This window comes from Stylophora pistillata, chromosome 7, assembly GCF_964205215.1.
Source record: "Stylophora pistillata chromosome 7, jaStyPist1.2, whole genome shotgun sequence".
In the NCBI taxonomy this organism is placed as follows: Eukaryota; Metazoa; Cnidaria; class Anthozoa; order Scleractinia; family Pocilloporidae; genus Stylophora; species Stylophora pistillata.
In genome coordinates, this window is record NC_142525.1 from 1,475,001 (window position 1) to 1,491,237 (window position 16,237).

Genomic DNA, 16,237 nt, shown 5'->3' on the forward strand with positions numbered 1-16,237 from the left:
CCCGATAAGATCAGGTCTTCTTCTCGTTTCATCCTTGCGTATTTATCGTCGTCCCTTCCGTCGTTATCATCGGGAATAAATCGGACAGCTTCGGGACGCAACTTAATTTCAGCGTCGAGGAAGTCGTCCTCGGAATCTTCGCGTTCAAAAGCTTCACTTGTGCTGTGAAGAGAAAAGAGGAGTGTCAAGAAAACTTAAAACATTTCATAAAATATTAACTATATTGCTGAGATCTTCAACCTTTCAATAACACAAACACGTTATATAAATTTCATAACATTTCAAAGAACATATCAAGTCACCAGTGAAACATTCGCAAAATGTCGTCAAATTTTCCCTTTCTCGTACCGTTGAAATTGTAAGAGTTTTTCTCAGAAAACACGTACTACGTAAAATTGTTTGCACTAAGGATTCTCTATTCAAAACCCAAAATAAACAGTGTAAAAAATAATTCAGCATTCATACTGAAAAAGAGTAAATTTTTTAAAATATGAATAAGAGACGAAAGAAAACGAATTTTGTTCGATCGTAAATTTGGTAAATAATCAAGCCTTTAAATGCAATTAAATGAGCCAGTGCGGTCCAGTTGTGAATATAGTACTGGCTGTGCCTAAGAGCTATTAACCAAACTTCCAGATAACTTGTTACTGATGCGAAATAAACGACTGTCAAACTAGTAGGTAGGAGATTAAATTCAGTCGGTTTTTTCAAGATTATTTCAGGCATTGTTGCAAGGCAACAGATAACACTGCTGGAAATCATTCACCCAAAATAATATAACAGCTCTACTTTGTAAATTTCAAGCAAAATTGTAATCGCTTTTCTATTCTAATGGGTCATTAAACAGAAAAATCCAGCGGCGATTAACTTCAGAGTTGACGATAAACATGGCGTCCAGCTATCGGTTCATTCCACCTGAAACTCATTGAGTACTTGGGTAGAGATTTCTTTTCTGATGCAAAAGTAAAAGATACAGAATGGAACAACCAACAGAACGTAAACCTTAATATTACAATGCTTTTATAATTAATAAGTCAAAAAATTCATGTCGAGGAAAAAAATAAACAGTCAAAAAAGGGCGAATAACGATTTAACTAAGTTACCTCAATAAATTTCCCATCACGACCTCAGAATCTCTTTGGAAATTTAACAATTCAACGAGTAATCGAGTCCGAAACAAAAACTCCTCATATATTTTATAATTATTGCATGACTGATTTGTCTTTCTGTTTTCATAAATTTATCATATATGTCCCTAGCTTGAAAACCAACACGGCTATCAAGTGAATGACACCTGTCATAATTTTGACATAGATGACTTTCTAGTCGGCATAAATTACAAGTAAGATGTGAAAGCGATTGTATAGAATCTAATTTACATACCAGTCATAATCATTATTTTACAGGTGAATGATCTACAGTAGCATTTGCAAGAACTAATAGGAATAGGCTCTTTTCCCAACTGTAAATGGTTATCGATCACGGAAGTTTATCACTAATTCTATTCAGTGTTTTGACATCATATATATTGTACCTTCCGTACTAGATCCCATAAGATTTCCAATAATTATATTTTTATCTTCACACTATGCTGATCACAATTTGTCACGAAAATTCAAAGCGATTAATTAGTTACAATATAACTCGAGGATTGCGCTGTAGGAACTGTTGGGCTTTTTAAAACACGGGTGCTGGCTGATTCAATGATAATGTACTATAGTCCGAATACAGGAGTACTAAACGGAGATAACGCGGTGTTTAACTTTTTTAGCGTCAATGTATACAGTTAATGAAATTGCTCTTGATGAGCCAATCATTGTACGGAATCCCTTCACGTGACTACTGGGATAAAAATAACCATCGGAGACTACAATTTGTTACGTGGTCTTTACATTATTTATCTATTACTTTAATAATTTTTTTGGCCGCATTCCCGTAAGGTTTGTATTCACAGCAGTAGACAAATAATATTTTGAAACGTACCTGTTTGGAAGAATGAAATGAACTTTCTTGTCCCCGGATTTGTTGATATCTGAAAGAAACAATAAACGTCTAAATCCTAAGCTGACTATTTTGACAAAAAGATTCGTTTAAACACCTTATTAGCAGCTCCTCTACAATACCTTCTGGACGCTTATATAAATGGTTGGGTTTCAGGTGACGTCACAAGCTTTGCTGAAGTTAGTGTCCGCCATGTTGGTGTCCCTCGGGTGTCAAATTTATGAATAATTAGTCGATTTCTATAGTGAAGCCCTCTCTCTTATCGCCGTATTATTTCGCCAACTACATGAATATCCAGACAGCAAAAAGCGATAAAAGTATCCGGCATTCATCTTAAGGGTATCCCAGTGCTCTCTGAGTATGCCGAAAGCTTAGAGAGTTGGAAGGAAAGATGTTTGCAAAAGATCTCGGTCATTGGGGTTGACCCTGCAAGCATACCAGCCGAGAAGTTCAGTCCAAAATGCTTGCCTCCTGTGGAAGCGTCGGACTTGCTGAGTTACCTCGTTCTTGAGACCAGCTTCTACACCAAGAAGCAGTTCAAGGCGTTCAATAGTCTAGAGGCGTTTAATCAAGTGGTGTCGGGATTTGTAATCTCAGTTGTAGGCAAAGTAATCGCCGGCAAGTATGTTGTGAGAGCACGAGTTTGGCATTCACAGCATATGAATGATCCTTTAGTGAACATTTGGGTCATTTCCGAAAACGATGGGACTATTTTGTCAGCCCATTGCTTGGGATGCAAAGCTGGACTGGCTGAGTCATGCTCACATATCGCAAGTGTTTTATTTACGTTTGAGGCAACTACTAGAATTCATGGCAAGCTCGCTGGGTGTCACGAAAACTCAGACACCGAAAACTCAGGTCCCTCGAAGTGTTCTCCAGGCTTTCGAAGTGCTTCGTAATTCGATAGTGCATAGCATAAAGCATGAACCAATTTTTTTTATAATATAACCGGTGGAACAATGCAACAAATCCGACGCGAAAGACGGACAACAATATCAAGAGTGATTCTTCAGTGAAGCGAATCGTGACGGCGCTGATGCCGAGTCTTCTTTCGCGTTGTTTTACTCTTTCTGCCTCATTTAAGAACTCTAGCCCAAGGGTCGCAAAACTGTCTTCGTTTTGGGACTGGTGGGCCGAGTCTCTGTTTGTATCCATTATTATCGCGAAATATTTAAGAATTTTAACAGAGCGACAACAAGGATCTGTGCAACGAAGTACAAAAAGGTAAACAAACGTCCCTTTCGGCTCGTCAAAATCACGCCACATTTTAATACTTTGATGTTGGAGCGAGCGCATTTGATCCCGTTAACTGTGAATGAAAAGTTCAAAATTAACGGGAAAAATGGAGGTAAATCTAAGCTAAATGAAGTCTTGTGTCACTCTAAAATGTTTTAATACTCAACCATCGGACGATTTTGCGAAACGTGCAACTTGCGGCCTTGCTTTTGGCTGCTTCAGTTGGATCAAGACCCAAAAGGTCAAAATACACGCGGGATTACCAGGAGTGATCATGAGTCGAGTTTATCTCTTGAATTTTCGAGGAGTCTGAGTTTTCGGGGTCTGAGGTCTGAGTTTTCGGGGTGTGAGTTTTCGTGACACCCCAAGCTTACTTGCACTCAGGTAAAATGCTCATGGATTTTGCCGACATAGGTCAATGAAGTGCCGTATGCGAGGGCTAAAGACATCGATTTCTCATCGGCTAAGAAGCTCAAAGAAAAGCTCGACCAAAAAATCGAGGATCTACAACAGCCGCAAGCCTCGAACCATACAACAACTTCTAGTTCCTCCTGTTCTTCCCCTTGATTTGTGATGATCTTAGGTATAGCGCATTAGATCATATAATGATAATGAATTTTGCGCTATAGAGATAATAAAATTATTAAATTATTACACGAAAAAATCCTTAGTCTTTATGCTTTCCACTTTTGCTCGAACAGCCAACAATAATGTATAAAACCATCCCTTCTTTCTCACATGAACTCTTCGTTAGATACGGTTTGTTTACGCTCGAGGGACACCAAGATGGCGGATATTAACCGTTGCTAAGGTATTGGTCACGTGGGTGAAACCCAAGGATAGGAGGAGCGAATCCGGGCGGCCTGACACAAACCAAGTTTCCCCCCCCCCCCCCACAAGGCTAAATCGAGAAGAAGAGAGTTCATTGGTGTAGGAGATGGGTGAGATGAGGAACAAGGTGTAGGCGTGCTTTGGCTTGCACCCTTTAATAAGGAGGACTTCATAATTCAACTTACGGTGTTTTCTGGATTTCTTCTTGTGAATGAAGCAGAAGCAAACTAAGCCGAGAAGGAAAAGACCAACAATGGCTCCAAGGACACCAGCTATGATAGGAACAACGTCATCGTCACTGGAAGGCTGGTCGATGACTGGAGAACCTAAAACATCACATGAAGACATTTCAGAAAAGAAAAAAACTGAAAAAAGGAAAAAAATCACTGATCCTGATCCAGACCCATCCAAAAGGCGTCGTCGCTCTATTAGCACCAATGGAATCGAAAAGCTTAACTCGGTAACCAGGCCTTACACACCACCGAAGAAGGAAATTCTTACTTTCAAATTCTCTTTAGCCTGAGAGCACTACCTCGCCATTCTCGAAGTAATTTTATGAACGAGAGAATAATGATTAAGAACTCACCGAGTTTATATGTCTTGGACACATAAGCTGCCTCACTAAACTCATTCGCACCAAATGCAAAAACCCGAAACTCGTACGTCTTTTCAGCTTCTACTTTCTCAGCGCTAAAGAGGTACTTCTTACGATCCGCTGGGACAGCAGCGTCCGCCATGCGCCAAGGGGATGATCCATTTCCTTCACTGAACTCCACAACAAACTTCTCCACAATCGGCCGACCAGGCACAGCTGAGTGAGACCACGTGACCCAATAGCCATCCTTAGTGATGTTAACTACAACATTCTGAGGAGCTAAAGGTTTCCCTGTTGAACAAAAGAAGTGAACAATCTTCTTAGATTGTCGCGCAGTTGTTATCATCAAATTAACACAAAATACAATAAAGAGAAAATTTGTTGGGTAATCTGTAAATCACAAGGTCACTAGCAGGGAAACAAAAGGTCAGTTACCTGGTTTATCGGGCGATCGGTTTATGTCTGGAGGAAGGCCTTTCACCTCTACAATGTCACTGAAGTGCCCAGCTCCTTCTCGGTTGATTCCTCTGATGCTAAATAAATAAAGGTCCTCCGGTTGGAGGTCTGGAATCTGATATGACGTCTCGCTAGCTGGCAAATGAGGTGACTTGAGCCATTCATAGTCATTATCAGTGGTAAGTCGGTACCACACTTCCAGCTGTTGGGGATACCCTCCATCGTACCCAGGCCGCCATCTCACCACTGCCGTCGCGTCGTTGAAATGAACACTTATTATCGTTGGTTTGCTGGGAGTGGCTTTAAAATAACACAGTTAACTCGATTTAGTCGTATATTTACACCAAATTTAAAAAAAATTACAGAATGCGACTTACAAATGACCGCTATAGTTGTAGAATGCGTGGCTTGTCCATCAGCTGATGTAGCAACACACGTGTATACTCCATAATCATCTTTCTGGATGCCTTTTATCTCTAACTTGCCACCCTGCCTGACCGCACGGCCTTCTGGGAAAGGTTCTCCTTCGCGTTCCCATTTCAACGTGGGAGTAGAATCTGAAGTAGCTTCACAGACCAGTGTGACGTCATCATCCACTCTGAGAGTCATGATACTTGGGGGTGCAACGATGAACTTTGGAACAACTGCAATAAAATAGAGACAGAAGAACCAATCAGATTCTGGGAGAAAACAGCTTTGTTGTCCAACCGATTTGCAGAGATTCTTACCTTTTAGGACAAGTCTTGTTATTTTTGTTTCTCCTGGCCCCACTTTGTTATAAGGAGTACAAGCATATTCCCCCGCGTCTGTGCGTCGAACATCCTGTATAAGTAACGAACCCTTTTCCAACACAGCAAACCTTGGACGTGATCGAACGTCTTCACTGTGTCGCGTCCAGTTTGTAAAAGAAGTACTCGGGTTTCCGACGGAGATACATGGCAACCGGGCATCAGAGCCCTCGGGTATTGCCACGGTGTCCTGCGTCTCCACAATCGTAGGAGCATCTGAGATAAATGGGATATGATCGAAAGTTAACTGCATCAAATCAACAAGCAAACCCTGCCGTGCTTGAAAAGAAAACAATTCAAGCAGGCAAATTGCTTGAAAAAAAAAGTAATTTCACCCGTTGCTTACATTGAACATCCAACAGTATTTTTGCCCCAGGGTAGGTAACCAGGCCACTGGAGTCAAATGTCTTTGCAGTGCACTGGTACACACCGGAATCAGTTCTGCGGGTTGATTTAATAAACAAGGCACCGGAAGCAATGACTGTGGCCCGAGTGTCTGATGCAGCATCCGCGCCATCTTTAGTCCAACTGTAAATTACGTTTTCACTCGGTAGGTTTGTATCAGTGAGACAGTCGAGGACCGCTGGATATTTTTCAACCACCGTTTTACGACGAGATGGTAAACCAACTGTACCTGAAACATAAACAGGGTAGGGAAGTGAGTTTACGCAAAGTATGATCAAATTGTGTTTTATCTCACAACGGGATGTTTTTAAGTGTGCTGGTGAAGACATCCTTGGGATGTTGTGCCAGCAACTAATTCATGTTTGAATGAAAAAGCGCGAATAAAAAATGTAAGAGTATGGATCAAGTTACTTCAGGTTAGCGGGAAACAAAAGTACAGACTGTGTTTAATTAGCTTTCGTGAATGATGGAAGTAATGAAATGATTCGTGGTTTAAAGTTACTTGCCAAAAATAGGACACACATCGTCTTGGATAAAACGATGAATCAAAAAACTTGTGGGAACTTTTTAACACAAAGTTTTAGAAAGTTCTGCTAAGCTCACTTTCATTCACCTGACCAACACCCTTCGCGATAAATAAAGGAAAGTTTGGCAAAAATGCCCACGACGACTCTTTCTGATATCAGTAGCACGAAACTGTATCAAACGGAGATTAAAATCTCCTGCACGCGACCTCTCATCAACTTTTAAAGTTATTTAAAACAGTACGTTTCATTCATGAACTTGTATAAAAAGGTAATATCTGTAATACTGATGAAACTGCCAGACACTCTGCTACTCCAAGACTGATTCGTTCAGAAATAGCAGAATTAGAGCTGAATACGACAGACGAGAGAGCAATGTTACATATGAGCTTGCAATCAGCATGTAGACAACAACACTTGAGGATTATTTGGTGTGTTGCCAAAGATATAGTATTCATTCAGACTCTTGTCTCGTAGGGTAGAGAATGAAGCCTACTATTTCACCGCACAATGATGTTCAAATATCTTCTGATCGGTCCATATGAAGATAATCTTCCGCTCCTCCGTCGCAAAAACTCATGCAACCTCTTGACCAACGCAACTTAATTCTGGGATCAAGTAAGCTACTGAGTTGATCACTAAACTGGCATTATTATCATACCTTGAGTTGACACTGCTGAGCTACAGATCGCTACTATCAACACAATACTCAGCATCCCAAATTCAGTCTGTTCTTTTTGCTTTAAGGCCGGCCATGCAGCAGAAGAACCCATCGGGATTGTCTAGAGCATTACTGTCCTATTAGCATTGCGTGTAAAACAACTCACGTTGCTCAGGTGTATCGAGTTGCATTGCACCAAAAATTCCCTTTGTCTGATCAGAGAAATGTCAACAACTTTCTATAAAATCTGCACTTTAAGCCTTTCGACGAACCAATGGTAACTCGCTCGTTAATGATATTAATCGCAGCAAGGATCACATCTAGGATACTTAGTCTGTAAAAGTGCTATTCAGAGTATCGTTTTCAAATTTCTTTGCTAAAATCTCTCTAGGAAGCCCTGAGTACAAAAGTTGGGTTATCTTTTGAAGGATCTGAAGCATTTCCGCTCAGCTCTATGTTAAGAAATGCCGGAAGAGGGTGAGCGAATAAAATAGTGACTCACCACCACAAAGGAACGTGTTGCTAACCCAAGTCTAATATTTTGTTTAAAAACATAAAACATATTGCAATGGAGCCAAAACGAAATGATAGAAAAAGACATAAAATATCACCGAGATTGTTAGGAATTCGAAAGAGGGCCCCTGGGAAGTATGGAATTTTGCCATGCAAAAACTCAATATCAAAGTGAACGAAGGCATGAAGTATGGACAAAGATAGGAACAAGATTCTTTCAAATTTAAGATAGTTCGTGTCAAACTCTGTGGTAAGGTTCTTTCCTTTACCGTTTTGCCCGAACGTTTTTTGTTTTTCAATTTACGGAACCCCAGCACTAAATTATCAACACTTAATTTGGGTTCCTAATATTAACAAGAAAAAAATAATCAAAAGCTGTTTGGATCGTTAACACTCACCAAAATTTGCCAATATTAAAATTCATATTTTTAAACGTGACATTCATGTGAACCTCACGTCAATGATACGTTTAATCATCAGCTTGGCGATTGAATCTTTTTTCTGTCACTGTAAATTCGTTCGCACGCGAGAAGACGTGATCAAACCCACACAAACCGGAATAAACTGGAACGAAGATAGGAAGGAAGATCATAAGTTTTTAAAAGGACCCTTCTCTTCAAGACGGATTAAATCGAGACTTGAGTGTGACAAAGCAATGGTGTGGATTACCACAATACTGTGGTCAAAATTCCAAAAGATTATGAGTGCTTTTTTTAGATCCACAATTGACCGAAATGTAACCAAGACACCGGATGAAACAGAGTAGATCTCGCGAGGGAAGCAAAAAAATTTCCCTTTAGTTGCTAGCCGATGGAAAACAGTTTCTGTGCCAACTAAAAACATCTTCACATTTTACAAATCTGTTTCAAAATCCTTGAATATTATACAGCTTTGATAAATTCAAAGAAGATACAACAAAACCTCTTCGCGTTCTTCAAATACATTTCAATATCTTCCGAAGTTCGTCGGTTCAACACGTTGAAGAGATATAAAACAACTTCTCAGATTCCCGCCTTGAGCACATCACTTTTGCTACTAAGAAATGATTTATGCTTAAGTTAAGTTGGGGGCATATATTTAATTGAGTTAATTTAAAAACCACAAATAATAAAAGTAGAACAACATGAAAACCCAACATGGGCTCGAAAGAATTGTGCAATACGCGTTAGGCAAAAGGTGCAGACATAAACAGAACAATCCAAACTGCAGGAAAGAGTACCGTAGGTCAGCAAATTGAGAGCGCTTTCAAAGTTTGTTTCTATTTCTTTTCATTGCTTTGGTTAAAGATAGGTAGAAAGAACTGGAAAAAAAAAGTCAAGTACTTCTGAGAAATATACTCATAAATTGAGATACCCTTTTCAGCAATATGGAGAGTTTGAACTGCTAAAAGGTGTTGCATGCAACATAAACAAAACATAGAAGGAAGGTATGTTTCGCGGCGGTGTTCAAGCTATGGTGGCATAGGTATACACAGTGCTGTGATGAATATGAAGACGACAAAAAAATCGGTTCTTACGCTTAATGGTAACTTCAAACACGTGATGAAGTTGCCCAACAGAATTAACCGAGGAGCACTGGTATCGACCGCTGTCATCAGGCACAACAGTTGTTATTGTGAGCCGACTTCCTGGAGAGACAGAGGCGCGTTCGAATGGTATTGGAGCCCCGTGTTTGAACCACTCCACTTCCGGTTCTGGAGTACCCCCAACCAAGCAGAGCAGAGTCAAAGAATTGCTCTCGTTAGCAATTATTTTGTCCAGCGGTTTCTTTAAGAAGAAGGGAGGGAACGACAAAGGGGCTACTATAGACCGTGAAAAAGAGAAAAACCGAAATGTTAACAGTTAAAATCAGAATTAAAGGAAGAAGTTAATTAACAGCTTAAGTATATGATTATGTCTCCGTTATAATACGGTTATGGGGTAAGTAAGTAAAGGGCTTTTAAATTTAGAGAAAATGGGGAAAATAACATCAACAAAATTTAAAACCCTTACGTCGAAAAATTTAAGTGACAATCATCGAGTTAATGAAAGTTACTGATCACACGCTGTATGAGGGATTAAAATGTTTAATAATATTAATATTAATCCACAATAATAATATTATAATATTAGTCCACATAGGAGAGCGGGACATGTAATATGTATAGAGTTGAAACCCGGGTGCCTTGCAGAGTTTGACGTCAGCTTTGTTGTTGTTGTATATTTAGTCAGCGTCAGATTTAATGCATTTGTGTGATGCCGAAACTACGGTTAACTTTCAGCATCCCTATAACTGTTTGCTTTTTCATTGTAAACTAATTGACGAGCTAAACAAGTCTATTTATCTTGGCATGGGGATTATTTGCCTTAGACGGACGTTTACAAAGTAACAAGCTGCCGCCTCGGAATAAATGAAAAAACGAGATTTGGTTTTAAAAACTTAACAGACGAGAAAGATTTTAGCTTTTACAGAAGGTGAAGTTAATCTCCAAGCCACATCAACTCGTACAGAAGACAAGTCCTCCAATGCTATTAGTTTCCTACACAGCGTCGGCTACGTTCGTTTCTTCTGTTTGTTCCTGGCTTTAAAGAAAGATTCAATAATTCAAATCAGGACATCTTAGGATGAATCAAATTTCCCGATCAGTTGGGTCCATTTGGCCTAAACTTCTCTGTAGTGCAAACGTGTCGTGAATCTTGTATTTTCCCTTGCGTGTTCATATATCGACCAAATTATTTTTAACCTGACAGTTTTTCAAAAGACTTGCTTTTCAAAGGGTAGAACAACAGACCACCCGTGAATTCTCTCTCCCAAGCTGACAGCTCATCGCACCTTAATCACACAAGCACGTTTTGTCGCTATGGCAATTTCAAGGGGGCTTACAATGTTTTTGAAATAAACGTCAGTCGGTTTGTTTTTTTATTTGAACAAACAAAAACGTTATTAGATCTTGAAAATGAACTCTTGCATTTCCTGAGTCTAAGTTAATGCTTTTACGAACAAAGATTCGAGTAATATGCTTTGAATGTCGATCGTGTTCATATCTGCACAAAGGTAAATGCAACAAAGAGAAAATCATTCACCAACAATCCACGAAAGAGAGAAAAGTTAATTGAGCTAATATGAATTCCAAAAGCACAACGTAACTTCTTGTTGAGCGAAACGAAAACATCGGACGTGACAAGCAAAGACTTACTGTCAAAAATGTCGGTAGTTGAGTCAATAATTGGTAAAACCTTCACAAACAGAGGATATTAAATTGCACGCACTGTTTGCTTGAGCGGGAAAGTTTTTCTTTTATAAAGCAGGGCGGTAGATTGGTAACCGGTCTGTTTCTTGCGGTCAAAAGGAATTTTTTTGCGACAAATAAATCCAGTTATAGTTTGGTCCCATCACCCACTGTTCTTCACTTCTCACATCAATTGAACTACAATTAAGTTGGCTGCAAATAACGTTAGTTATCAAACTGAAATTGTACAGTTCAAAGAAAGGTGACGGAAAATGTTTGCAGTTTAGTGTTATTGCAACTTTTTTCAAATACTTTCAAGTAAAACTAGCTGGAAAGTATTTTGAGCTGTTCTTAACTTTCAGAAATCAAACTTCACTTAAAAGAGCGCGCGAATTTTCACCCTGAAAAGAAACTTGCGAAAGTTGCAAAGTTCTTCCAAAATAACACCGACTCAAACGCTTGCGGTTCGTCTTTTTTTTTTTTTTTTTTTTTTTTTTTGCCGCCTTCTTTTCAACACAAAGTAGGCGAGAAAGTCTGAACAAATGGGAGTTCATAATGCTTCCCTTTAATTTAAGTCGTGAATGATTTAATCCGATGTGAAACGACTCGCCTTAAAGTTGTCTTGAGGCACCTGCAGGGCGGATATGAAATTTAATTCTCGTTATTTCTTTCAAACTCTCAATACTTTGCTTGCCAAACTAAAAGGCTTTGTCGGTCTAACATAGTAATTATGTCCTTATATTGTAATACCCCTGCGCTCTAACATCACAATGCACATTCAATCAGTAGGGATTAGAAAGGCGACTCACAAACACCAAGCTAAGAATCTGGGATTAAATCGTCTGGACTGGTTACCGATGCAAAAACTGCGTCAGCGATTGGACCGGAGGCGCCGTAGATAAATCCTGTATACTTGCATAAAACGATATTTTCTAGTTCAGTCGGTGGTCGAAACGTTTGGTTACTCAAGCGTCTTGTTACTTCGAAGTTTTACAATGGAAACACAGGACTCCATATTGTACACACTGGTACAAAGAGATTCAAACCGACACTTAAACGTCAAGTTTCAAAGTCGTATTAATCTCAGAAGACAAGATTTGAGTTCCTTCTAACAGGATATGGTAGAAAATTGGCTTTTTCTCCATACTGAATTGAAACTTTGAGTTTTTAACTACAAAACCTGTGTCACTGGTATCTTATGCCACTTCAATAACGATGACAATTTAATTACTTGAGTAGAAATAACATTTTACTTTGAGTGGGAACACAACATGAACAAAAGTTTTTTTAAGACTCAGGAATTTTAACCACAATGAATAATTATATTAACCGAGCAGTTTTCAAGGAAACTTTGTGAAATCACTGTAACTGGCGGAACTCTGTCGTGAGAAGGTTCGATAAATTGTAAATGCATGAAGGAAGGTTCAAAGAAGTATTTCTAGAAAAGTTGTAGAAGAAGAAACTTTCCGAGTCGAAGTAAGCCGTTTATCAATTAAGAGTCCCCAGTGAGGAATTTATAATGTGACCGATAGAAATAGAATCAAAACAATGGCGGAACAAGAAACCACACAATAGTTTAAAAGCTTTACCCCTCTATGCGAGGCACGACTCACTCAGCGGGCTACAGTCTTATGCATGTCACGCAGAATTTTTTACTGATTAGGTTTCAGATCTACCGAGAAATATCTTCATGTCTGAGAAAGCACAAGCTACGCTCCTTGACATTTCTGTCGACAGTTGAACTAAATCTTGGTGTCCAAAATTTCTGATTAATAAAGGTACCACATCATAAGGTATCATTACAACTGGATGAACAATACGAAGCACCTGTTATCGGTCCATGCAATAAATTTGCTACATATAAAACATGATATTCGCTAATATCCATCCCCATCCCAAAGACACCATACATGTTACTTTACTCCTGTACAATACAAATGGGTCAACTTACCGATGACTTTGAGAACGACCCATCTTCCATGAGTTACGATCGTACTTTCAGATCCAGATTGCATCGTTCTACATCGGTATATTCCCGCATCAGTATCCTTTGCACCCGAAAGTAAAATTGCGGAACTGTTGATCATATGAACGCGGCGAGAATAGCGCGAATCAATGTGAGGTTTGAAGTTCATGAACTTCATAAAAACGGGACTTTTCGATCCGTTCTTTCGCCACTCTAAGAGATCGGGCGAGTGATCTGCGTCTACAGCATCGCACGGTAAAATTGCGTCCGATCCAAGCTTTACCACGATGTCTAACGGTGGCGTTTTCCCACCACCCGGGTCAGTTTTCGATGAACTTCCCTGAGCCAAGCCTTGAAGAAGAAGGAAAAGAAACAAGGTTAACTTCATTGTTTATCAGTGAGCGATTGGTTATAAACGCGATCGTTTGAAACTGGTCGTCAACAAAGTCGCATGTTATCGCTTTGATAACTGCTTGGACTGATTACGGAAAGCTCCGACTTTCACGTGTTGAAAACAGAAAACGTGTGTTTTAATTACTCAGCTGTGTTTAGGTGACTATAGTTACGGGACAGGGAAGAGTTCGGATGGTGACGCCATTTAACTCAGCAGGCACTGAATGTTACAAACGTTCGAGTTATTTACAAGCGATCTCAGGCCTGCAAAGATTTTGCAACAAATCAGGGGTTATATGAATCAATCATGTAGAGAGCTTCCATCTTCTTCAGTGACGGGCGACGAAAGAACATATTTAGATTACAACGACGATAATATCCAGTTGAAAAATCTTACATCGAAATAAATGGTCCTCAGTTGGACGACAGTTGTTGCCGAATGCTGCTGTGTAAATTGCGATGGAGATCGCTGCGATTCTGCACCAAAACATCTTCGCCAATTAAAATCGAGCCCGGATTGCGAAGAGTGGAGTGGATCGTTCATGATTGATACAAGCGCAATACAGGCTGTAATCATAGCTTTGTTGTGTTTACGGATTTAAAACAGAAATATTGAGAATAGAAAAGATCGCTGGCTTGTTTTCAACACGAATATTTACTGTGACGATTCCGCAAAAGTGTGATAATTATAAGAATATTTTTGCAAACTTACCTCTTTGAAACATCGAGAAAAAGCAACTGATCATCAGGAAACACCAAAACATGACGCTATCGAATCTACAAGAATAAGACCATGAAAATCCGTGTTGTTACTCTGCAGCGATTTTAGTGAAATTTCCCTCCACAAGCCACAGATTCTCTGAAGCAAGATTTCACTAACCTTTACACATTCTTGTGAAAACAACAGTGTCACAAAGCTGTTCTTAATAGAACATACACGATAGAAATGAACATCTTCGATCAATAACTTGACCAAATTGGAAACGGTGTAAGATAACAATCGAAAGACAACTGGGTCAGCCGACAGCCAATCAGATCACAAGTTGATCTTTAAGTTGACAAGTAAATTTATGAGTCGACACCATACCGTATCAAGCGAACGCATGATTTACGCGGAGTTTTGGCGCTTTTCGCGTGGACACTCGTGGAACATAAGCGATCCGTGGCAAGAACTTTCTTTAATTCAAGCCTTAAACGGTATCGGGGCAGAAATAATGCTCCGTAATTGTGCAAATTTTAAGGTTAAAGAAAACCGGAAGCAACAGCGACCGATGAAAACCATTGTGCTAATGTGAGAGGAACAATTACCCTTCTAATATGCCGCAGTTTTAATTGATAAGTTATAACTCTGAAGCTAATGACTGAAAACCTATACAAAGTGGAATATTTAACAATAATTGGCTGCCTTAAATTTTTTACTTTAAAATAGAATTTTGCATCGGAAATCAATTTTTGTTAGCAACTGATAAAACCTGTCTTGAGACATCAGCACTGACTGCGTTCTTTGAAAATATTATTCAACCGCAAATAATTTCTCACCCTTAACTGTCATAATTTGTGATGGTCAGACTTCTCAATAACAAGATTACGAACGTAAGATGGAAACAATCAATTTTGGTTACCTCGACAAAAAAGTTCAAAATTTTCCCCAACAAGTGAAACCATAATATGAAATCATTCCCTGTATTACAGTTTAGATAACTTCAAGATCTAGAAACAGTAGTGTCTCCAAACAAGAGAAAGAACAATAATACCGACTTAGAGGAATTTCACACAGGATTTCCTATCAAAAATTACGTCACAACTCGGTTACACCCCTCGAATAATAAAGGAAATTAATTTACAATACCCTTAGGAATGAGCCAGGGTTTACCCTTGACACTCAATACCTAAGATTTTGTTTCTTTTTGTCGCATTTTCATCGTTTTACCTAAGGTGATTGATATAATTGGTTTTTTGTCTCCTGGCCTCCGTCAAAGGAAAACACTTGTGATTACCTCAGTTTTTATTGGTAGACATGCGTTTGATTCACTGCCGTGTCCGCGTTGGTTCTTCTCACTTTTTCCCACCAAATGACTGTGGTCATTTCAATCAGTTCAGTGACTTCAGTGTAGCTTTATCAGCAAGTATTTCTTCCGAAACTCGCACGTCAGTATTAAAAGAATTCACAGAACAGCGTGCGGACATGTTTATCAAGGCGACTTATCCGTAACACCAAAACAGTACTTTCAGCAACGTCTAAGAAACGAAACAGCGTATTCGATCCCATCATCGTTTGAGCAAGAAAGTTTAGTTTATTTTTAGCGAAAAAAAAGCCTAATTGCACCTTAGCGGTTTCAGCTCAAAATTGAGGAAGTACTCGGTGCCTTTTAGACACTAACTAAATTTGTGTAAAGATCTTCCATGTACCAGGAAGACCTTTACACAAATTTATACTGTTACTTAATGTTTGACAGTCCACAGCAAACAAAATTACGAATAACGCCTTTATCTTAACGCCGTCCACAGCCGCCTGAAAATCGCGCGCGCTAAGCGTGCGTGGAGTCTGCGGCGCGCTGGTGATTTGCGTTTGCTCCCGTTTCGCTCAAAGTTCGAGGCGACTCCAAAGAGTAATAATTCACAAAAATGAAAACAGAACAAAATCCTAGGATGAAGTTACT

General features: G+C 39.3%; 1 protein-coding gene and 1 long non-coding RNA gene across 8 annotated transcripts in view; one reads left to right on the plus strand and one right to left on the minus strand.

The window, feature by feature from the left end:
- LOC111328463 (protein turtle homolog A) overlaps positions 1-16,237 on the minus strand; it is a 39,414-nt gene that overhangs the window by 3,419 nt on the left and 19,758 nt on the right. For 2 of the 7 annotated variants that reach the window (XM_088727214.1, XM_022932899.2), the window contains 11 exons: positions 14,290-14,354; positions 13,170-13,535; positions 9,527-9,811; positions 6,254-6,541; positions 5,848-6,123; positions 5,497-5,763; positions 5,099-5,419; positions 4,655-4,954; positions 4,254-4,394; positions 1,984-2,032; positions 1-162 (listed from right to left, as the gene is read on the minus strand). The exon at positions 1-162 is cut by the window's left edge and continues 3,419 nt beyond it. In XM_088727214.1, coding sequence (XP_088583340.1) covers positions 1-162; positions 1,984-2,032; positions 4,254-4,394; positions 4,655-4,954; positions 5,099-5,419; positions 5,497-5,763; positions 5,848-6,123; positions 6,254-6,541; positions 9,527-9,811; positions 13,170-13,535; positions 14,290-14,341 — 2,507 coding nt within the window. In that variant the 5' untranslated portion in view covers positions 14,342-14,354. Of the gene's footprint in view, positions 163-1,983; positions 2,033-4,253; positions 4,395-4,654; positions 4,955-5,098; positions 5,420-5,496; positions 5,764-5,847; positions 6,124-6,253; positions 6,542-7,497; positions 8,348-9,526; positions 9,812-13,169; positions 13,536-14,289; positions 14,355-14,457; positions 14,941-15,199; positions 15,219-16,237 lie in introns of those variants that run through there. The other 5 variants (XM_088727215.1, XM_088727216.1, XM_022932898.2 and 2 more) reach the window with 5 other exon arrangements.
- Positions 6,421-7,496, plus strand: LOC148726072 (uncharacterized). The gene is made up of 2 exons (XR_015989456.1): positions 6,421-6,557; positions 7,314-7,496. It is a non-coding gene; the product is annotated as an uncharacterized LOC148726072 (long non-coding RNA).